Here is a 24,499-nt window from a genome sequence, read left to right as displayed (position 1 = left end):
GAATTTGTTCCCGTTTTATGGGTGTTTTACCAAGACATGACTGTATGTTCTGTGGTGTAATTTTATTTGTGTACCCCTGATGAGGGGTCAGCTGTGGTACATTAACAGCTGTTTGGACTGTAGCAGTCCGCATTACAAATTGGACTAATTTTCTATGTATTTTAATTAATGTTTTTAGCTGCGCTAAAAGTTCTTCTCTAGACATTTTTGCAATGTCTGGATGTGGTGTGTAGCTGGCTAGAACCGGCCACGTTGCTCCTGGTCTACCTAGTGGACCGAGCCTGGTAATATGATCATTGTGTTTTAGGGCGCCTTTAAACCAGAGCAGGTGCTCTTGGAATTTTAATGGGATTTCAATCTCCTCAAAAGGAGCGTACTCTTCCGGTGGGTCCCCTATTTTGTAATAGTGGAACTCGTGTGTTGCAGCGTTTGCCGCTGGAAATTTTATCCAAGAATAGAATACCTCTGTCTGCCGATATTCGTGTGCCTCTATCACGAAGACGACTGTGCCACCTTGTGTGGTCAGTCCATTTTCTATACGTTTTGACGTTATAGATTTTCTTAAATGTGCCGGGATGATTATTGCACACGGTTCAGTAGTCCCGTCGGGACCCTGCTGAGTCGCATTTACTGTGACTCCAGCGGTTCCGTTTTCAGTGTCTGACATTCTATTGTCAGAAAGGTTTTTGCAGAGCAGGTCTCCAAGGAGACAAAGATTAGGTGCACAATATTTTGGAACACTGTATCCTTCAACGTTGAATAAACCACAGCTTTACATAGGAATCTCTTCCTACTAAGTTCGGGCAGATTTTAACCTTTCACCCACTCCAGTCGTCTATTGGAGTATTTACGGTAGAAAGGGGTCTGTGTGAAAAATGCATGACTGAGTTACTCTAACGTCTTGCGTTAGTTTTATCGCCTTACCAAACGTTGGGCGCCATGTAGTGTAGTTCCTATTTTCCCAATAGGCCCTGCGCATTGGAATAACATAAACAGTAGTATGGACGTAGAAGTGCGGATCTTCCAGGTCTCCACTGACTATGCTAAACTTAATTGGGTTTGTTACCAACTAGCTCAGAGGTCACTGGAAACTTTCTTGACTGAATAGGAAGTGATCTGCTTCCCTGGTACAGACAAGAAGGGATTCAGTTTTCCAACAACCGCATAAACATGACAACTTTGCTCCTTAGAATAAGAGTCAATCTCTAGAGTCGTGTGAAACAATAGACAGTTATTTTACTCAGTCAGTTTTGTGCAGATTACTTTCACCAATATGCAGAGAACAGAGAGATGGGCGTTTTCAATAAAAGGTATTATTTATTGAACAGTCTTTCTTCTTGTGCAAGAGAAATGAATTGCCACAATTGCAAGACTAGTTATTATAAAAAGTGCCAACAGTAAAATGAGTATTGCGAAATTATACTGTAAAAGCATTGATATGGTTTCTTAGCCATACAATGGTTTAAAATGAATAAAACATATATACATTCATATATACATTTAGCTAACGTACTCAACTTGTGCTTCTAACTACGCCTACCCCAGTGTACCTGACCTAAGCCTAATATTTGGAAGGGAGTAAGTAAGTAGCAGTTTTAGTTAAGTTGGTTTTACTAATAGAATAGAATAGAATGTTGGAGGTCTTGTATCTCCTTCCAGGACTCGATATCCCAGTCACTCGCAAGAGTAGGCTGGAAACGCCAGAGCTGGATTTTCTCGGCTGGAGAAAAGACAGCGTCTCTCTCAGTGCGTCGAGGAAGAGGAGGGGCAGCGTCCGTGGACAGCTTGCATCTGCTGGGCTCTGAAGGGGACAGCTGTTCTGCTCCTATGTGCACCACACCATCGCTATCATCGATGTCGTTTAGACAGCAGTAGCGGCAGTAGTAACATCAGCGTTTGCTTAAGGCAACGTTGGTAATATTTATACATGAAAGGTGCCTGGTTTGACGTAGGTTTTTGGACATTAGACGTCAATAAAGATGTCACTAGGAAGTGATCGCCTCTCAGTGCTCATTAGAGTTCTATTACTAATCAAAACATAGCAAGCGGGGTTTTCCCAGGTTGCTGAGTTTTATCTTGTTGAAGAACTCGGAGTGTAATCTAGGAATCTTAGATAGTGGCTTCTGCTGTGTCATTTGCTCTAAAGAGCTGCAGAGGAAGCTGCAGAGGAAGTGATTCTGAAATGTGGCTCTGTTCGTGTTAGGCCAGAGACGAGTTTCTAAAATATTACTCTTGATTGTTTATGCCATTATAGGGGAATAAAAGGATTATAGCCGTATAGGGGCATAAGGTCACAGTATTGATCGGGGTCCTAGTTTAGAACGCGACAATTTGACCTCTCCCCAAGAATTGGGAAAGAGGGCAGATAAATGGGTCAGAACCAGGATTAGGCCTAAGAATCAGGGCAATGACCAGAAGAAGGAGTCTACCAAGCCTCAAGATGGCATTTGTAGATAAGGTGGGGATAAATCCAAAGAGAAGACTTCCCCAGTGCCCCAAAACTCCAAGGATGGGGTGGTCCCAAGACACTTCATCTACCCAGAAAAAGCCATACTGCCATGTCTGTAAACAGACTGGCCATTGGAAATCAGACAGCTGTTGTCCAAAGAATGGCAATAAAGAAAATATTCCTCCAAAAACAGCTCCAACACCTCCTGTCACTATTAGCAGTAGTCCCCCAGGTGGTGGGAGTGCCCCCAAGAATTTGGGTGGGTTTACTTTTGGAGCACAGGTGGACTCTGACCTATCCAGGTCCCCTACCACAAATACTCTTGTCTATGAGCATGGCATGGGGTTTGCCAATTTCACTGCTTGCCCAAACACTTTGAGCAAGTATAGACAGGAGCCCCTCATCAATGGTTTGAAAGTTGAGGCCTTCAGAGACACCGGGGCTAGCATCACCATGGTGGCTGAATGTGTACTCCCCTCAAGGCAACGTTTACCTGGTGCCACATACCAAGTGACAAACATTGATGGCATAGAAACCAATCATCCCATGGCAGTAGTAAGTCTCAGCTGGGGAGGTGTCATTGGCCCAAAGAGAGTGGCAGTGTCACCAAACTTGTCTGTAGACTGCCTACTAGGAAATGATTTGTAAATCTCAGCCTGGGCTGAGGTTGAACTGGAAATCCATTCTAAAATGGTAAATGTCACTGGAAAGGTTAGTGGGGCTGTGATGGCTACAGCCCCAATCCAAGATGTCCTTCCTGAAAAGGTTGGTAGGGCTGGGCAGCTCTCAGCCCCATCTTTAGCTAACTCCCTTCCTGAAAAGATTAGCAGGGCTGTCATGATAACAGCCCATACCCAAACTGAGTCTCCTCCTGAAAGGGTTGGTGGCCACAGCCCAAACTCAAACTGATTCCTGTGTTGTGAAGCCTGAAATGATGGATCAATCCACACAAACAGAGAGCATGGAGGAGGAAGAGAAACCTCCCCCTCACCAGACATTAGGAAAGGATCAGCCTCCTCAGGGAACTGATCTTACCCCTGATGAAGGAACTGTCCCAGAGGTTGTTAGACCTGGCCTGACAGAGCCGCTGATGGCAGTGGACTCTTCTCAGGTGGGACCCAGTCTGGAGCAGTTAACCTGCCCCTCTCTGCCTTGCCTTAGTCAGCCCAGGGCTGCAGAGGACCCCCTGTCAAATAAAGCACCCCCATCAGCAGATTAGAGGCACCGAAACTAGTGGCCCTAGTAAGGTAAAAACTTTAAAAACTCCTGAGGGATCCCCCTTAAAAGTAGTTAGGGACCTCCCACAGATGGATTCTGTTGGGCACAGCCAAACCTGGGACCCAAAGGGCCCAAACCCGAACTGTCCCTCCAGTAAGCCAAAAAAAGGGACCCAGCCTCCAGCTTTAGGTAGCCAGAGGTGAACCCTGACAGCACAGTGCAACTCAGTTGAAGAAAGAAAGGCACACATGGTGGAAGATAATTGGAGGAAGCTGAGCCCTAAATTAGTGGAGCCTCACTTCAATACTCCATATCGACACCAGCCTTTTACTTTGCAAAGACACACCCAAGGTAGTGATTTCCTATGGTGGAGACCCTCTAATACCCCAAGGGTGAGGGATTGCTTAGTGGACCATGAGACAGGGGGTAACCATGCAAGTGCAGGTACTTCCTTATATGGCCACTCAGGCAATATAGGCTTACCTGGTCAAGGATAGCCTTATCTCCTTTCGTTTGGGGGGGGGGGGTGTAGGAAGGTGGACAACTTACTATGGTTACCCCAGATTTTTTGCCTTGTGTTTAGCTGGTTTTTGACTTAGTTGGCCTGGCTCCCTGCTAATCAGGGCCCCAGGCTATCTGCTCTCTCCTTAAAACGGTCTCCATGCACCCTAGGTGCATAACCTAATTGGTACAGGACACCTTGTCAGCCCCTATATAGTGCACTATAGGTGCCATGGGCATAGGTGCATCCAAGGCCTACCAGGGGCTGCAGCATATCTTTTGCCACCCCTGGCTGGTTCTTGAATTGACACAACTGGCTGATCACTCAGCTGGGGCAAGGTGGTGTAATCACCCCTTGCTTAGATATAGTATACCTATATCTAAACCTATATCTGGACACATATATACCTATAAGTCACTCCTATGGCAGGCCTTAACAATCCTGGAGGCAGAGTGCTTGGTTTTATGTGAGATGGTGCTCTAGCATGAGCTGAGCCTGTCTGCAGCTGTCGGGAACAACTCCCTAAGCTGTTCTGGGATAATGCCATACCATATACTATTAAGTGCATTATTATCCATCGCGATTATATGTTAACTTTGGTTTGGCTTTATCAAAACATGTCGTGCAAGGTGTCATACGATTTTGAATACTATCCCCTCGACAGTCCTGTCGACAGGGATAGCATCCCACCCTTCTAGAGGGAGAAGACATGTTACTTTGCTAAAACGCGGTTGATTTCTAAAAGAGCCTCAGCATCACAAAATGGATGCTGCTGCCACCGACACAAGTCTGACCTCCTGCTGCTGACCGAAAGTTGGCAGAGGAGGCCTGGACAAAGGGTTTCCTGTCGCAGGGAGGTGCTACACCTCCCCAGACAGGAGATAGTTGTAGTGATTGAGTCATACTCGGTTAGGAGATTAAGAGTAGGTTTAATAACAGACAGGTGCTGCGCAGCAGCTCAGCTTACAACCCCCAGAAAAGGCTGTTACAACTATAAGACAGCATTCCAAATGGAACATAGAATGGAAAGACATAGAAGGGTTCTGAAAAGACTAGAGCAACATATTACATTATCCTCTCTTCCTAAACAACAAAAGGAAAATAAGAAAAACATTTTAAACATTAAAAGAAACAAAGAAAACATTGCAGGATAAATGACTTGCAAACTTAACGATACCTAGCAGGAATAGAACGAAGACGACCACTCCTTTGAGGTCCCTCAGATGGAGGAGAACGAGAAGGAGACAAGTCGTCAGCGCACCCAGAATTAGAGGGCAAAGAGTCACCACCACAAGAAGCGGAAGCAAACCCAAAACACGTATTCCTGACATTATCATTTGCCTTGACAACTCTGGCGATGTTCCACCAGTTCTTCATATTCACTCGCACAGCATTACCACAGACCTTATTGATAACAAAAGGTTCGGAGAACTTGGCACTACCCTTGGTGGTGTGCACAGGCAGCTTAATACGAATCCTGTCACCAACAAGAAACTGTTGAGTAACAACCTTTTTCCTGCAGTCGAAATCAAGTTTCTGTTTGGACTGGGCACACGTAACATTAGCCCTAACCACCTCATCCACATTGCTCAAAGAATTTAACTTCACCCAACGTGACATCCAACTGGGACAAACTTTAGAACAGGGTTTTCTGCCACATAACAATTCATAAGGAGACACCTTGGTTGAGGTATGGGGTGTGGTACGATAGAACCAAAACATGGATCTGACCGCATTTGGGACATGCCAATGTTGAGCAATAGCCCATTGAACACAATTATTAAGAACCCTGTTCATGCGCTCCACTAAACCGTTCGTTTGAGGGTGATAAAGGGAGCTCCTCAAATGATCGATCCCACTCTGGCACAAGAAAGAGTTAAACTCTTGGCTCACAAATTAAACGCCGTTATCGCTCACAATTGTGGAAGGAAAACCCTCCTGTAGGAAGAGATCCTTTAAAAAGTCAATAACATTTTTGGAATTGGGCTCATCAACAAAACAAACATCCGGCCATTTAGAGTAGTAGTCAACGGCAACTATGGCAAACCTTGAGGAGGAAGGGAGCAAGTAAAATGGGCCAACCAAATCAATATCTATCTTCTCCCAGGGTCTGTCAGGAAGGGGAATAGGTTGCAAAGGAGGAGAACGTACCTTCAAACACTTCTCAGCACTTGAACAAACAACACACTCTTCAACAATAGTATCAATGTCCTGATCCATTTTGGGCCACCAGAAATGCTCCCTGACCCTCCTCTTAGTTAAAGTTTTCCCAAGATGACCCTTGTGTGCACCTTTAACAATTCTGTTCCTGAGGTCGCAAGGAGGGATCAACCTATCACCACGCATCAGTAACCCTCCTTCAATAGAGAGTTTGTTGGAGACTTTCACAAAGGTTTGCAAAGAGATATGTGCATTTTTCTCTCTAGGCCAACCCTCTTTCACACATCTCACAACCTCATTAAGAAGAACGTATTTCGACAGATGTTCCCTCCATTCAGCTTCACTAATAGAAAACATGTCATCCAAACCAACTGAAGCAACAAAACAATCCTCCTCATTGTAATCCTCCTCAAAATCATCCTCACAATCAGCTTCAATGGGATTTCTCGAAAAATAATCGGCTCTTGTGTTCTTGCTACCAGGGATATAGGTTACCTCAAAGTCGTACTGGAGAAGTTTGGTTGAAAGTCTAGCTATTCTTGGTGAATGCTCTTTCACTCTAACACCAGAAAGAATGGAAACCAAAGGACTGTGATCAGTCCTTAACCGGAAATGCATTCCCCAGATATAAGGGTTGAACTTCCTAATAGCCCACCAGCATGCTAAAAGTTCCTTCTCAATAACAGCAAAGTTGGACTCTGAACCACGAAGAACTCTAGAAGCATAGCCCAGGGTTTGTTCCACACCACCTACCTCCTGAGTCAGAACATGTCAAATGTCTTTGATTGATTGAACAGCACCCAAACCTAGCCCACTTGCATCACAGTAATCGTACACACGGCATTGGGATTGAAAGGCTTCAAAACTTTGGAACTCACCAACTGTTGCTTAATCCAGGTAAAAACTGCCTCACAGTGAACATCACAAGTAAAAGGAACATCTCTTTTGAGCATGTTCGACAAAGGTTGAACCTTAGTGGCATAGTCCGGTATAAAGCGAGAATAAAATTCGCATAAGCCAATAAATGATTTCAACCCACTCTTATCCTTGGGAGGTGAACTGTCAACTATAGCTTTCACTAACCCAGGCCTTGGCTCCACACCATTTTCTGACAACACGTGGCCAAGATATTCGACCTTCCGTGCCCTGAACACACACTTTTCCTTCTTCAAAACCACACCTGCATTACACAACGCTTTCAACACTTTCCTCAAAATCTCATCATGCACATCACAAGTGACTCCGTGAATCAACACATCATCCTGGAAGACGACAACTCCAACAATCCCTTTCAAAATATTGGACATGATCCTCTGGAAGACCGCTGCCGCAGAGGCCAACCCAAATGGCATGCAGCAGTACTGGAAAGAGCCAACAGGGGACACAAAGGCAGTGAAATGTCGTGAAGCGGGATCTAAAACGACCTGGTGGTACGCGGATGCTTAATCCAGTTTGCTAACCACTTAGACCCATCAATGAGTGACAACATGTCAGGGATATTTGGGAGGGGAAAATAATCTATCCAAATGTTCTTATTCAGACTGCGTAAGTCCACACAGACACGAAGCTCGCCATTTTTCTTTTTAGCGACGACTAAGGCAGAAAGCCAAAGGGAGGATTCAATGGGTTCAATTATCCCTTTCCTACAAAGACCATTCAGTTCAGTTTCCAGTTGTTCTCTCACACTGAACGGGACATTCCTCAATCTATGCTTAACCGGGATGGCACTGTCTTTTACCCTAATGGTGTGTTTGAACCCCTTCACCTCCCCTAAGTTATTGCTAAAAACTGTGGGAAAATCCTCAATTAACCTGCTGACAAAATCATCAGCTTGCACTACAGAAATGGGATCTTTTGCACAGACAAAATCATCAGCTTGGACAACAGAGAAGGGGTCTTTTGTGCCAGGACGGAGAACCATTTTAAACAAACCCTGATGGAACCATCCGGGAGTGTTTAGTCCTTTGATGGAAACATACATTTTACCAAAAATCTTCCTCCCTCTAAACTCAAGGGAATCCTCAAAGTACCCCTTTAGTTCTATCCTCCTACCCTCATAATTTACTGGAGATCTGTCGGGAGGAAAAAGTTTACGGTCAACCCACACCTCCTCAAAAAGTTCTTGAGTTAACATAGTTATCCTCGCCCCTGAGTCTACTAACAAATAAACAAACAACCTTATCACCAATGCCAATATCAGTGTAAGGGTCAACACACTCAACCTCCAAATCAGCCTCACCGTTCCCAACAATCGCAACCATATCTCTTAAGTCATCTTGAATGCTAGAGGTGTCATCTAGGTTGTAGTCGGAAACATAGGCAACAGAAGAAGAATTACTCGAATTGCTCCACTGTTTGTTAGGTTGTACTTGAGACACATTTCGCTTAACATTCTGGCAAACCTTAGTGAAATGGCCCAATCTTCCACACAATCTGCAGGTGACATTCCTGGCCGGACACGGGCGTCCAGACCTGAAATGCGGAAAATTCCCACATTTAAAACAAATGTTGCTTTGCTTGAAAAACTTGTTATCTGTACGACCCACTGAATTTACTTTAGCCTCTTTCACTTTCACAACATTAACAGTATATTCTTTAGTGATGGAAGGAGAACACTTTCCATCAAGCTCCTTAACAGAAAGTTTGGAAAATTCAATACTTTTAGCCACACTTACAGTTTCTCCCAGTGAAGGATTGCCCAAAGAGAGTAATTTCTGTTGGATACCTTTGTCTACACACTTACAAATGTATTGATCTCTGTTCATCTGATCCCTAAAATTTTCGAATTCACACTCTGCACTGAGTATTCTCAGTGCAGAAATGAAATCTTCAACCTTGTCTCCTTGTCTCTGTTCGCGTTTATAGAATTTGTGTCTGACTACAACCAAACTTGGTTGAATGTCAAAACGTAATTCTAACAACTTGACTGTTTCAGAATAATCATCTAAATCCTCTTCTTCAGGAGGACGAACCAAAGGAGGTCCCATCCTCGTCGCCACGTCCCATCCTGATCCCATCCTCGTCGCCACGCTTTTCTGTAGTGATTGAGTCGTACTCGGTTAGGAGATTAAGAGTAGGTTTAATCACAGACAGGTGCTGCGCAGCAGCTCAGCTTACAACCCCCAGAAAAGCCCGTTACAACTATAAAACAGCATTCCAAATGGAACATAGAATGGAAAGACATAGAAGGGCTCTGAAAAGACTAGAGCAACACATTACAATAGTGTATTGGGGCAGGGTGGGTTGAATGGAACCAGACACTGCCTGGGGCACACAAGGCTTCCCCATGCATAATCCGGTCAAACCGATTCTGGGGCACTCCAGCCCCAGTCCCAGCGTGACCCTGGACAAAGGGAAAGGGGTGTAACCACCCCCTTCCTGGGTCCCACCCATAGTAGGGACATTACAGGTGATCCAGTCCACTAGATTAGTATAAGAGTGGGAGCACTGCTAGTGCAGACAGATTATCCTGACTGAAACGTATGAAACGAAACTCTGGACCCTTCAACATCCTACTCCACGTAGAAGACTGAAGAATCTCCCTTGTGGTCAAGGAGTGACCACCCTGTGCAAACAGGCACCATCCAGCACCTCGACGTTTGCTTTGTTGCAGTTCCCGCCGGAACTCGAGCGACAGAGTTCGACAAGACCAAGCGTGCCTGCCTTCTAACAGCCCGATCCACAGTCCCTGCAGAGCTGAGACCCGTGGAGGCGACCTGAATAGTGGGGCCCGCCATCTTGGAAAGACCACGAGACGCTGACCGTGCAGCCCACGAGTGACCCTCGAAGCTGTGCATTGGGGTTTGAGAAGCCCCAGCCCTGAGCCTCTCTTGCACTGACGCTCACCCCTCTACACTCACCGAGTGCTGCGTGGGGCCCTTCTGCAGCTTTTGGCTAAACGTGTTTGCCCGGTCACTTGCCCGATGCCTAGTGGCCCCTGTGCCGACGAACCTTGAAACCTAACTCGTGAATCTGGTTGCTCCAGACTTGCACTCGCTCCCCTGAAAAGGAGCACTCGCTCTGACCCCCCTGGTCCGAGTGTTAAGCCATCTCCGAATCCTGCGTGGGTTGCGCTTGCCAAGGGATGTTTGCTCCAATACGGAAGCCGACACCACCGACAGCGAGAGCCTGCGTGGGACAGCTCGTGATCGACTCCTGGACATCCTCGGTGCCCCAGAGTCCACGTGGCAGCGGAGAGAAGCGACTCGACAACGACCTGAAAGCGCCTGACATTGCCTGGTTCCTTCCTGGTTCCACCTTGGTCACTGCTGAGTGACCCAGACTCTGTCCCCTCTGCTTTCAGATCATCTCTAACTTCGATCCACCCTTGGATCACTCCGGACACTTCTCGTCTCGACGCCTGCAGCATCTTCAGCTCCAAGCACCATCAACCAGCGTGACAAAACCCAACACTACTTCACACCTGTGCACCCGCTTCCTGTGGGTGAGGTAACTCAGCAACACCAGTGTTCCTACACTGGTACAGGGGATTATTCTAGTAATAAATACATATATTTTTAAAATATATAACTTGTGCGGTGTACTTTCATTCGATATTACAGGATTGTGATTGGTAAAACAGCTCTTGAGTTATGCCTTTAAGGCTGCTTAGTCCATGCTACCATTAGGATAGCTTGTATATAAGGTTGACTTACAACCAGACACCATAAGGGTTGTTTGGACTGATACAAGGTGCTCCCAGAATTGGAGACATCATATATCAGGCCAACTTCTCACAGCGGTGTTGACCGGGTGGTGTGGACCAGGACTCTGCTTTCACGCTCCGCTGTCGAGATTCCCCCGTCTCCGGTTGGGCGGTGTCTCCACACCGGTGCGTCTGCTTGTTTGGGGCATCCTAATTGGTGGAGCGGGGCAGACTTCATTCCGCACGGCGGTCCATTGGCTCCCACTGCCGCAGTGGCCGGCGCACTTTGATGGCAGTGCGCGTCGCACCGCAGCGGACGGGAATTGGTCTATGTTTGGCCATACTAATATGGCGGATGTGAGTACCGCTGCTCGCGGGTGGGAAAATTCTTTTTTCCGCACCGCCGGCACCGCGGTGGTGCCACCACCCGACATTCTAATGGACCCCTTAATGTCAAGACCCTCATCAGGAGGCCACTTCCACGTGCATCGCCTATTGCCTCTGTCAGCACTACCAAGTAGAGGTACAACGCAACTACTAACCATCCCACTAATACAAGTATAACAATTATGACTATTTCAGGCTCCTAAAAATATGAGAATGGCTTTAGCAGCAAGTATTAGTGATTTTGTATGTATATAGAATAAATGAACAACTGTTGTTGACCTCCTCTCTAGATTAGAGAAACAGCGCCACAATGTTGCAGACTATCATAAGTACTGGTGTTGACAATTAAGTGTCAGTGTTGAGCACAAGAAACCAACTGCTCAAATTAGGCACTGGCAAAGCCACAAGTCTGGAGGTTGGCGGGTGAGTAAGAAGCAACAGATTTTCCTGTCTTTGGAATCCCAACCATTTCTAAAAAAAGGAGAGTCAGAGAGCACTGAAAATATTCACTGGATGTGTTGATGCTTGTCAGACTAATATACATTTTCTTCAAAGTAAAAAACTAGCAATGATGGAGAACTAAAAATACCACTTGTGTACGCAATTTGGACTCACTCCCTACCCCCAACTTTATCTGTAGTATTCTGTTGCTCCATGAGCTGAGTCCGAGCTATTTAACTACCATCACCAAAACATACCAACAAATAGGGACTCACTTGATCCTGTGCCAGGAACTCCTGTGTCAGCCTGCAATGGAAACAAAAATCATCAGTCTATTCTTAACTTGTGTGCTACTTTAAAGTACGTATTGTGTGAGGAATCATTTAGAAAGTTAACTTTTTTAAGTAAGTAAGTAAATTCTTTATTGCTTGATTAATACAAATCTTTGCAATTGGTCTAAAAAGTACTTGGTTGAGCACTTTGCAAAGTGCATAAAAAGCGAAAGATAAAAGTTAGACAGTTCATACAGTCACATTAGTATAAAAACATTTCTTAATTAGCAATGTTGATAAATATGAAAAAGAATTAGTATGTGCAAAAATGCATCTTGTGCTATCCATAAGTAAGGAAAAGTTAAAGAGCCAGTGATACCTGTGAGGCACTGTCCGTGAATGGTTTTTGTAATTGCGATAACAGGAAAGAAAAAAACTCTGTCAAGCATTCGCAAGTGAGAAGTTCTTTACATATAAGATTTTTTTAATTAGGTCGTGGTTTTTCCAGTTCATGGACTAATGGCTTTTAATGATTATATGAAGCGAACCAGTCTGCTGGCTAGTTGAATGTCCTCCTCGTTAAAGCAAGCCAGCAATGCCTGTTGGCGTGTTCGCAGGCATTTTTGGTTCCACAGCTGTGTTAGATGTCTCCTTCGTTCGATATCTATGGCTTTGCAGCTGCATAGCAAATGCAATACGTCCTCCTTTGTATCTTTGCAGAGTCTGCACTTTGTGTTGGAATCCGTGGGTCTCCACAGGGGTAGATGTTCTTTTGATTGTATTACCCCCATCCTCAACTGCAAAAAGGTTTCCTTCGCCGCCCTTGAGAAGCCAGTGCCTAGGTAGGCCTGTGGTTGCAGCCTGGTGTAGAAAGTTAACTTGTATTTCAGATCATAGTGACAAACACCAGGGAACTTGACCTACTGAGTATGGGAAGTGAATCCTTTAGTATTCCTCATTGTTTGAATACAGAGGGGCAGATTTATGAGGCCCTTGCGCCACGTTTACGCCACTGTTGCGTCACGCAAGGCGGCGTAATCGTGGCGCATCCCTACGAACGATTTACAACGTGACGCATCTAGGCAGATGCGTCACGTTGTAAAGCCCTGCGCCGCTTGTGGGCGTTCCGGCGCAGGGTGGGCGTTCCGGGGCAGGTGCGCCTCGCAAAAGTGGCTGAGTGAAATCTATGAGATTTCACTCAGTCACTTTTAAGCCAATGCTGCGTCAAAAGCCTGCGCCTGCTTGAAGCAGACGTAGGTCTTGACGCAGCATTGTTAAAATGGGCACCCCCGAGCCTTGCTGGAGCTGCGTCGCGCTTGCGACGCAACTCCAGCAATGCGCCACATTTCCGGCACAGATGCGTCACGCATCTGTGCCGTTTTTGCACCATGGTGCGCCGCATTATAAATGCGGCACACCATGGCTGGCGGGGCTGTGGCGCACTGTGGCGCATGTTAACTGGCGCATCCCTGAGGATGCGCCAGTTAACATAAATCTGCCCCACAGTTTCTTCAGTGGGTGGAGGTGTGCAGTGGGGGGGGGGCGGTGTATACTAAGCAGGAAGCTATCAAAAGGCAGACTGCAGCTCAAAACATGTATCAGTGTAAGACTTTCTTTAAAAATAGCTCTGAGATTCCTGACACGTCCACTATTTTGGAATTAGTTAGATCTCAGTTTTATACTTTATACATGATTGAATGCATTTTCTATAATAAAGTTTGAAACAATTTCCCCCAATACAGTAATTTTCTCGTTGCATGCCATGGGCATATTTTACTGGATGAAAATGCTGCCTTTCACATGGCATTGGTGATGTGACGAAAAATTATACTTCATTGTCCTGTGCACATTTTCTCTCGTTAGTTCTGTGTTTTTCTCCAGTGAACTCAACAATCAATAGAGTCTGTGGGAGGCGCTCCATATTTTTACTTTCCTATTAGTAATCAGGTAAGTGCTTCAATGACCGAAGGACCCCCGAATCAGGTCCAGCATAAAAGACAGCACAGCTGTCTGGCTGAAAAATACCTATTGTGGGCTTACCAAGAACTTACAGGAGGCTTAAAGCCTGACTATTGGTGGGAATTAATTGGCTTTATTGTCATTCTAATTTCCTTTCTTCTTAATTGATGGCTTGCCTTGACCAGCATGTGTTTGTCCTTCCCCAGGAGCATAGCCTCTTTACCATCTTCTTCATTTCGCTCATTTGTGTCCTTCCACTGTTTACCTTAGAGACCTATTTTTTCATTTTTTGATTAAGCACTCCATGAGCGACATGCAATTTCCATGTGTGTACGTGCAGAATGCTTCTGTGTGCCCATTGTTTCTGTCATGTGCTATTCTTCCCCCCTCTTACTCCGTATTGTTCTCTCTCTCATGTGCTTCTCCCCCTGCTCCCCATATTCTGGTCATGCTTGATTGCTCCTTGCTCTGTCCAATTCTTCTCCCCCAACGACAGTGATCTGTTTCCTCTATCCACCACCCACTTTATTGTGTCCCTGCGCAATGTTTCTCCACCTCCATGTTCATTTCCCCGTTATGCTATTTTTTGACTCTCCTCCTCCCCACCAAACCCTTTCCCCATCTGCTAATTCACTGGCATCCCATTCCTGCTGTCTTTTTTTATTTTTTTATTGCACATTCGCCCAAAGAACCTTGGGGCATATTACCAAGCAATAGCGATAATTATCGCTATTGCTTGGTTAGAGACAAAAATTTACTGCAGCGCTGCGGCGATTTTTACCGCAAATAAACCTTGGTATTACCAAGGTTTAACGCAAATGCGGTAAAAATCGCCGCAAAGCATGAATATCGCTGAAAAGTCCGCGATAATAATGCATTAGCGAGCTAATGCCCTTAGCCATGTTATCCACCTCCCATTGGATAACATGGCTAAGAACTGCTCAGGGCAGGTGTTAGCTTTTGAAGATATTCCCGCTTAGCGCAAATATCTCCAAATGTTGGTAATAGGAGATAGTGATGTTAGCTCCTGTTTTCAGTCTCTAACATCTTGGCACGCCCACTTTGCATCTCATTAGTGATAAATATCACTGACATGCAAAGTGGGGCCCAAGATGGTCGCTATCTCCTACTAGCTGTCGCTAACTGGTTTTAGCGGCAGCTAGGTAATAGGGAGATAATTTTATCTCCGCTTTCTTGGTTTTTAAAGCCAAAAAAGAAGAGATAAACCCCCTTGATAATATGCCCCCTTGATTTTTTATTTGCCCATCCCAGTGGTATCTGTGATATAAAAAACTAACAAAACGGAGCCTTGATCATTTTACTGGCCCACACATGCACTGTAATGCACGCTTTCGCCAAGCAATGAGGCAACAAGTTGAGGCTTTGTGCCTTGATTTCTATTTGTTTTTTTACCAATATACAACATCGGGAAAAAGTATTTTTCTTTTCACTCCAACACTGTAGATTATCATTAAAAGCCATTGGCAAAGCCAATAGGTCCCAGAGGTGAGATCTATTGGCTTTGCCAATGCTTGCCTGTAAGGGTGGCTAATGACCCTCTACTCAGAGTATGTGGTTGTACAGTCCATTTAAAGTCCAAGAGTGCAGGCCCTTTAACTTGCACTCCTTTGTGTTCCTGGTGGCTCTCCGAGCACAAGAGGGCTGTTCATTCAGAATAATTGGGATATAGTGCCATCATTATGTATGACTTAAGCTTAAGAAAGATGTGTGTGGTTTTCATACGCTTTATATATGGTTAGGTTCAGTTTGACAAAGTGTTTGTGCTGCACATAAAGGTGTTTTTTTGTTTGGAAAGTTTAGTTTATGCAAAGGTCTCACTCTCCACAACCTCTTCTACTTTAAGGGTGGAGGAGGTCAATTGTCCATTCATTAGTTTAAAGTATGCTTCTTTATAAAAATGTATCTCACACAGAAGGTTTAAAAGCAAATGATGTTTCCTCCTGACGACAGCAGTCAAAACAGTGCTAGCCAAATGCAAGGACACCACCAAAGCCACATTCAAGGGGTGGTTGAACTGGGTGACATATCTTAGAGAGGTGGACAACACTGCACTAAGACACACACCATGGAGAAAACCCAACAGAGGGATGTGGTCAGCACTAGAGAAATTCCTAAACTCATACAAACCCCCATTAAGCTACGAAAATACGCCACACCAGTAAAACGCACCTCTACTAGGGTCCGGCGCTCTGTCACTAAGTAACCGCCGAGCACATACTTGTTTTGTGTTATGTTAATTGTACCAACCAGATACCCGACCAATGGCAATTACCCACACGTTCAATGTAATATGTTATATTTACGCAAGCATGGAGGGCAGATAAGCGAAGACTGTAAAACCAATCGCTCATACACAATGGAACACAGTACTTGCCGCAATTTGTATGACCCAATGTAAATGTCCGTGAAACCAGATATTTGTTATTTGTCATATCGTATTTTGTAATGTGTAAGTACCAATAAAAATAAATATTAAAAAAAACAAAAAACAAATTACGTTTCTCAAGTTGATTATGTTATTTAATTAAGTTAATGTAATAAGTGTTAAAATCCCAAAGATTACGAGTGGCAATCAAAGCGCTGATTTGATATATTTTATTCATGACATATTTGGTGAAGTGGGCCATACTCACAAGCAGCCCTGCCAAGCGTCACGCAACAGGTGTGACGCTCACGCATTTCAGTGCGGTGATCCACATCGCCGCACTGAAATGCATTGTCACTCATTTTGCCACCTATGCCAGGCATGCCAGCGGCTCCTGTGCCCGGGCTCTCTCTGCTGAGAAAGGTGCTGCTCAGCCCGAGTGCCTAAACAGTTAACCAGACTGCAGCTCTCAGCTCTGTGTCGTGGCTAAGAGCGGTGCACTACAATGTATCTTAGTCTCTGCCAGGAGCTGCCTGCTGTCCTGTGTTGCCCTGGAAACTAGAAAACGGCATGGTGTGGCGCCGGTGCGGCTACTCTCACTCTTCATCACACACTGCAGGGGGGGCCGAGCTGCCCTCTCAGTGAGTCGATATTGCTACTCAGAGCTCATCGTGGCGCACCAGGGGGCCTGGATTAAATCCGGATGTGCCGGCCGCGGTAGAGCCGTCGCATCTGGAGGAACTAGGAAGTGCAGAAGTGGCGGGGAATCTAAGAGAGTGCAGGCTGTGCACCGTGCGACGCAGTCTCTCTCAAGCCAAGGCTGCCCACCGCGGCCGCCTGCGCCCCGCTAAACACTGCAGCTGCAGGCTGCACCTTAACCACCTCCAGACAGCTCAGCTGAGCCGGCTACAGTCAGCTCTAGCCACCAGGAGGACTGCGAGCGCGGCCGCTGCCGGGCCCAGGGGGCCGGGGCCCGGCGGCGGGCCGAGGAGTGTCCGTCAGTGTCGACTGGAGTGGACAGAGCAGACTGGATGAAGACAGGCACTGGCAGAGTCAGAGTGGCCAGTGCACATCGTGGCTGGGTGGGGAGAAGCAGGTCACTAACTATAAGTAAGTGTCAGTCAGTGTCCACGCTGCGCACGCGACACCGGTGCACTATGGTAATGGTATTTATTTATTTATTTTTCTGTTGTAATACTTTATTCGATAAATATATCATAAAAGTGCAGACATAAAAATACATGAGACAATTTACGAAGTATTACTACAATTTCATTAAAAATCATCACTACAAACAGGTTAAAAATAGAGGGAGGTCTACACAGAGTTAAAAAAAAAAAACAATTCTTGGTGTAAATCTGATCAGACATTGCATAACAACCATGACCGCATAAACCAAGCACTGGCAAGGTACTTGGCGACCCCGCAAACAATGTACATAGAGGTAGTGTTAGTTAAAATAATACGCAGAGCTGATCTATGATCCCTAACTCCCAACTCCCTACACACAGGTTTTAACCATTTTGCTCTAACCTGCTTCTAGGCTTTACATGCGAACAAAAAGTGGCCAAGGGATTCTTCCAGACATGGACAACCTGGGCAATTTATGTCATTCACTCTCCTGACCTTCCACCCTTCCGTAAATGTTTTGAGGGGGAGGGTACCGTATCTTAGTTTTAGGAACAAGGTTCTATCTCCAGGGGTCTGGATGAAGTCCAGGAATGGTTCTAGCTTTCTGGAAGGTTTATGTTCAAGAAAGTTATTCGTCAAAGGTCCCCAACTTATATTATTGAGGTCCTTGGCCTCTACCCAATCCCAATATACTTTTTTAACAATTTGTTTAGCGGGGGGCTGTGAGGCCCAGAACTCAGCCAAACCTATAGACTCTACCAGCTTCTTTAGAATATTGAGCCATTTTATTTTGTTGGATACATTCAAGATAATTAACTCGTCCAACACTAGAGCATATTTTGCTAATTCAGGGGTCCTTCTAAGGCGCACCCAGAATAGCAAAGGGCGGAGTCGAACTATTTCTGAAATTGATCTTTTACCCATATCAAGGAATGATGGTTTCAAAGGGGTCGAGGGAGGAAGTGAAACTATGTCTCTCCTAAACTTGTTCTCTGCAGTTACCAATGCTTTAGTATTCTCGGCACCCCACAGTTCAGAGCCATAAACTGCCGAGGCTAGAGCTTTCCCCTTGTAAACTGCCAGGGCAGGGGCTACTGGTCTACTAATAGAGAGGCGCTGATTCTTCAATATGGCTCCAGAGACCTTTTTAAGGTTTAGAACCATTTTTGATATATGGGAGTCCCATCTCATGTTGTTGCATAGCCTGACCCCAAGGTAGTCAAATTCATCCACCACCTCTAGAGAGGACCCATTCAAGGAGAGTTAAACTTTCCTAGGATTTCTTTTAGCAGATAATACCATCAGCTTCGTTTTCGTGGTGTTAACCGTTAACCCACGGTCTTTACAAAAAACGCTGAAGCGGTCAAGCAATTTTTGGAGACCCTTAGTGGTCTTGGACATTAGGAGGGTATCATCCGCAAAGAGGAGTGTGGGGGTTTTCTCCCCGCCAAGGACAGGGGCATCCGCAGGGTCCTCCCTCAAATGGTCCACCACCCCATTTATAAAGAGGGAGAACAGTGTCGGAGCCATAACACATCTCTGCCGCACCCCTCTATTGACTAGTACCCTGGCTCCCCCACCAAATCCTTGCATAATTATCCTCGTGGAGCTTGATGATGAATTGCAGCAAATAGCTAGGAAAACCCATGTCCAATAGGACCCCCCAGAGTTTGGCACGTGGTATAACATTGAACGCTGTTTTCAGGTCTATGAAAGCTAAGTAGAGGCGACCCTTGGTGATGGACACTTACTTCCAATAGACCGCACAAAACCGAAATACCTGATCCATCGCACCAACATTACGCCTAAACCCCGCCTGGAAGTGGCTCAAAATGCTATCGTCTATTAGCCATGTCTCTATTCGGTTTATGATGACCCTGCCAACTACCTTTTGAATGGTTTCAATTAAACTTATTGGTCTGTAGTTGGCAGGGTCCTCTCTATCACCTTTCTTGTATATAGTGATAACCTCCTCGCCCTTCCAGGATTCAGGGACAGGGTGGCCATGCTGAATTAAGTTCATTAAACAGGCTATAAGGTCTGCCCATATTTTGGGGTCATGCAGTAGTAAATCCCCAGGCAGGCCGTCTGGGCCGGCCGCCTTCCCTGGTGATATTTTTAAAATAGCATCTTAGACTTCCCGCGGGGAGAGTGGCTCTTCCTTGCTTCCTATCTCCATGCTAGGTTCGCTCTGAATTTCCACTGCTGGAGATATTAATTGACCTTGAACACTAACCTCACAGTACAATATTAAAAAATGGGAATACCATTGGTATTCATTTATATGGTTTAAAATCGGCTCTGCCCCCTTCTATCAAGGGCATTGATCAGTTTTCAAAACAAAATTGAGTTTTTCCCACAGGCAGCAGCCTTAAGCTGCTGCCAATGCTCCTCCTCCCAGTCCTTCTTAGCTGAGGTTATGCTGCTGCGGTACTCTTTTCTGGCTAATCTCACCGCTATGGGGTCCTTGCATTTTATAGCTAGTGTAATGGCCTTCCTCTTTCTTCTACAATTTGCCGTGTACCAGGGGTTGCCCTTAGGGGGTCTTTGGTTTGACGTGGATGTCCCCTGTGACCTCTTAAGAAAGAACTCTCCTATTTTGTCTGTTAAGTTCTTGTACGAGACTGCCAAGTTTAATCCAGGAGGATGAGGCGCTGCTAGAGCGACGGCTGCAAGGCTACAATTTTCAGCTAAAGCTAACTATTTAATACTATTAAGTTTCCCCTTCACACTTAACCACATTCCATTTTAACTTCCGGTTACAGTTGGAAGGAAAAACCTCTTTAGTAAGCATCTCTGAACCTCCACTCTTGCCAATCCCATATGCCCAGTGGATTTCCATGCATAATGGGTTGTGATCACTTTCTGATGATTGCCTAACCTCTATATCAACTAGACTTGCCCAAGATTAAATGTCCAGGAAAATATAATCAATTTGAGACGGGCACCCTATCCTGTTATAAGTCATCGCCCCATCGCGATCTGAGACAGTCCGCCCATTAAGAGCCCGTAGATTATGTTCTAAGGCCAGAGCATTCAGCTGGATTGCTCTGGCTGTCCATTTCTTAATGGGAGCAAGGACTAAAGGAGGTATGGTCTGCCTCCAGTCCTCTGAACTAAAACCTAATACCTCTTCATCATCCAGGGGTTCAAATGTGCAATTAAAATCCCCCCCACTAGTATTTTAGACCTAGGTGTAAGATCTGATAACTTCACATCTAACAGCTTTATTGTGGGTGAGATTAAACCACCCTGTAAGCCTCTTGCATAGACACAAAAGAGTTCAAAAATGATACCCCCAGACGGGCTTTTTAGGGAGATATGCAGAATGTCATTGGAATGGACTTTATGGGTGGTAACAACACAGTTCAAATTCACCTTAACCCAAATATGCAGGCCACCGGAAGGGCGATCTTTCCCCACCGTAACTGCTGGAATAGAATAAGTGGAGTACCCATTTTTATATTGCGGGGTCAGGCACCAGGTTTCTTGGAACATACATATGTGGAATGTGTTAATAAAATCCTTCCAGTCAGGGTTAGCAAGATTTTGTTTTAGCCCTGCTATGTTTCAGGAGAGAATATTAATGGAGATGGGAGCTACTGTTAATTCCTTGGTTGTAACTGGAATGCTAAGTTCCTTTTCTCCTAAACTAGGACTAATGATTCCCAAACTAGCTGGGCCATCCCTGCCGATTTCAGTTCCATCCCACGGGGAAGCTGCCACCTTCCTCTTTCCGATTTGTCCAGCAGACTGAGTTGGAAGTCAATCGACTGCTTCCAATCCACTGTAACGATTAGGGGTATTAGGGGAAAATTAAGCTGTGGGCCAAACCATTCCCCGTTGAACTGGTTGCCACCAGGAATGGGACCTCCCTGCTCGTCTTCGTACTATGTTCCAACCTCCATCATCGCCCCCGCCCCAGTTGAGTGTATTCTGATCTCTCAAAGGCACCCACCTCATTCCCCCCTCACATGATTAGAAGCCCTCAACCAGCTCCTCCTATTGTTATGATGCTCCGTAAACATGTTTATTTTTATTTTATGCGTGTAGCGCCGCTCTGACTTTACCCCGGGGTGTCAGAGAGCTTCACTATAGGAGTAATACTGATATATGAGGAGAAAATTATGAGACGAGAAATTACACAAAAGCAAACGTTAAGTTACATGAGGCAAAAGTGACAATCGTGAGCAAACAAAATACAACAGATAGCTACGGTACAATACCGGAGGAAAAAGTGGCATGCGTGCAAGTTATAAAAGAGTGCAACGTAACATGTAGAGCCTATAATACCTGCAATAAATGGCAGACACTCAAACACAAGAACAAACGTTACATAGGCAATGGTGGCACGGTGCAAGTGTCTAAAGCAAACAAAATGTAAGAGGTAGCAACCAGTATGTTTCAAGGGAAAAGTGACACTCAGCAAGAGCTCAGAGCTGTTAACTTCTTTGCATCCGCTTGTCTCCTGTGACACGCGTTTACTTAAAAAAAGGCAGAAAGCCTAGGCTGCGAATGTAGGAACAGTAGTTTGCAAATAAATTGGGTACCGGTAGGCCAGCCAGAAGGTGAGACACTGTCGCACAGCAGCACCTACGCAGAGAGGTAAGAACTGAGCCTTCAGCATTATTACAGCCCATTCCCCTTAGTCCTTCTACAAAGAGCACACTGTGTCAGGTATTCACATCTACTTGCCTAGCCGTAGCACCACCGTGACCTTTACTAACATGAGTCATGATGTGAAACAAAATAATTTCACATAATAAAAAGCATCGATCTGCAGGGCTGCTCTGTCTGATCATCCTTCCGGAGTCAGAGAGCCTGCTGCCTTTAGTCCTGGTTTAGTTTTACCTAATACCTCTGCAGCACGTGTTATCACATTAGCAGCTGCTCTGAGTCTCATCTAGGGCTGTGAATAGTAGGTATTATCATCAAGTCGGGTCAGTGCATGGACATTTATACTCTCTACAGTATTCTTCATATGATCAGTGTCTTTTTTTCTGATTTGTGTAGCCGGCCTGCCAGAAACAAACTGAGGTCACACAGACAGAGACCTGTGTTGTAAATCTCCTTCCATTGCTGGTGCTCTGCAACAGTTTCAAAAACTTCTTGGAGTTTCTTGCTCAATTGGCTGTAATTTCTTATATATATACGTTTCCCTCGTTTTAATTGCATGATTTTTGCTCGCGAGAAAGTGTCACTCATAGTCGTTGAAATGTCATGAAGGTATATACAATCGATTCTCCATAAGGTTGCCATAACATACCCATATATATATATATTACTATTATCGCAGTCCCTTGTAAATACGCTCATCCCTTGTGCACTATAAGAATCAGTCCCGATCTGAGTAGACGCCATCTTGGTTTCGTTTCCAAAGGCCCCTGTCGTTAGTAAGGAAAGCACGTGACATGTTGCTAAGAAGAAAGTCTGAAAGGTCGGCCTAGGCTATGAACAGAGCATTGCTTCTAACTTAGACAGTACAAGGTCACATCTGCTCTTTCTTGTAAGGATGAGCACATCCTGCAGGCGCCATGCCTGTACTCCCGTGCACCAGAACGAAAGGGAGGCACCTTCACTGACTTAACCCCGGAATAGCTTCAGCAGAGTTTCACACCAATCAAGTGTGCCTTATATGGGTGTTCCTGTTGCTCTATCTTGAACTGGTACTTTTCCATGTACGGGGTTTCTATGAGGTATGTAGAAAGTATATATGCACTGTTTTGACTATGATCCAGCAGTCTCCTCTGTGCACCTTTGCGAGCTGTGGTCAGAGGGAGGCTCCCATGTACAGAGCACTTTGCAAATAAAACGATTGAACCTTTTCCATTGCCGACTGATCTATGTATGGTAAATGAGATATATGAGCTATTGGTAAGTATAGCTCTATGGTATATTTTTCTAGTACATCAGTTGGCAACTCCGCCGGGACTCCGCGATAGGGTTGTCCCCTCCCGTAAACGGGAGAAGAGGGACGGGGAGGGGAGGGGTTCTGGTCGAGGGGGTGGATTGAAAAAGGATCCTAAGTGAGAAACCAGTTTGTGGTAGAAGCAGAAAATTCCACTCTTGAACCTAGAGACCTTCCCAGCTGCTAAATAACCCTTCGCCGGAGTCCTTCGGGCTTAACCCGGGAACAGCTGACCGTGTTGGTCTATAAAGGAAGTTGGCGGTGGAGAACGTTCAATCAGACCTGCGTGCACCAGGTGAGTGAATCGTATGGTATGAAATGAGCACTCTTGAGAAGCGTCTCAAAGAAACCGTATGGTATGGTGGTTGGTGAACCACAAGGGAATCTGGGGGTCTGACTTGGCAGAGGTGTGACTGCACGGGCAGATGCTCCACTGGCTTGTTTGGTGAATAATTGGGAGAACGTCCGTCGCCTTTGTGTTGCACGGTGGGTGCTCACTCGGCCGCATCCTCTTCAGAAAGGCCCCCAGGAGCAACTGGGTAAGCGCAGGGTCTGGGGTGGCACCCATAACACCTGGCCCAACCAGCACAGGACTGTGGGATAGTCTGTAAGAGGGTCCGTGAATCGCCTGTCTGATGATCCCAGGACAGTCTTTGGACTGTCTCTTTTGTGAAATTTCTTGGTGGTCTGGAATCCAAAGTGATCGATTCCCTGAGCAGGAGTCGACGGGCTCTGTTCGCGTATGAGACATGTCGTAAAGAATTGTAAAGTCATGACCGGAGCATTTTCTTTCTCGATCGAAAAATATGCACTTTATATTGATTTATGGTAAAGGGAAAAAGAGAGAGAGTGTATGGTAAATAGACACGTCTATATGTATGACTGCAGCTGAAATAATATGATTTGTTGAATATTGATTAAAATGTCTTGTTTTAGTAAGTTATGTTTTGGGTGCTGTCAACGGAAAGGTGGACGGCTGGAAGGCAGCCCTAGTTTTGATTTGACCTGACCCAGGACACCCCCCACGCCGCACGGCTCGCC

General features: G+C 45.5%; 1 protein-coding gene across 1 annotated transcript in view; it reads right to left on the bottom strand.

Annotated features, from left to right (window-relative positions):
* Positions 1 to 24,499, bottom strand: part of LOC147732477 (receptor-interacting serine/threonine-protein kinase 3-like) — a 1,935,498-nt gene that overhangs the window by 38,082 nt on the left and 1,872,917 nt on the right. The window contains exon 9 of the mRNA XM_086956988.1: positions 12,078 to 12,108. Coding sequence (XP_086813114.1) covers positions 12,078 to 12,108 — 31 coding nt within the window. The remainder of the gene's footprint in view (positions 1 to 12,077; positions 12,109 to 24,499) is intronic.

Source organism: Lissotriton vulgaris, chromosome 2_1 (assembly GCF_964263255.1).
Source record: "Lissotriton vulgaris chromosome 2_1, aLisVul1.2, whole genome shotgun sequence".
Classification (NCBI taxonomy): Eukaryota; Metazoa; Chordata; class Amphibia; order Caudata; family Salamandridae; genus Lissotriton; species Lissotriton vulgaris.
Note: the sequence above shows the minus strand (reverse complement) of the source record. Positions and strands in the feature narration are given on the sequence as shown.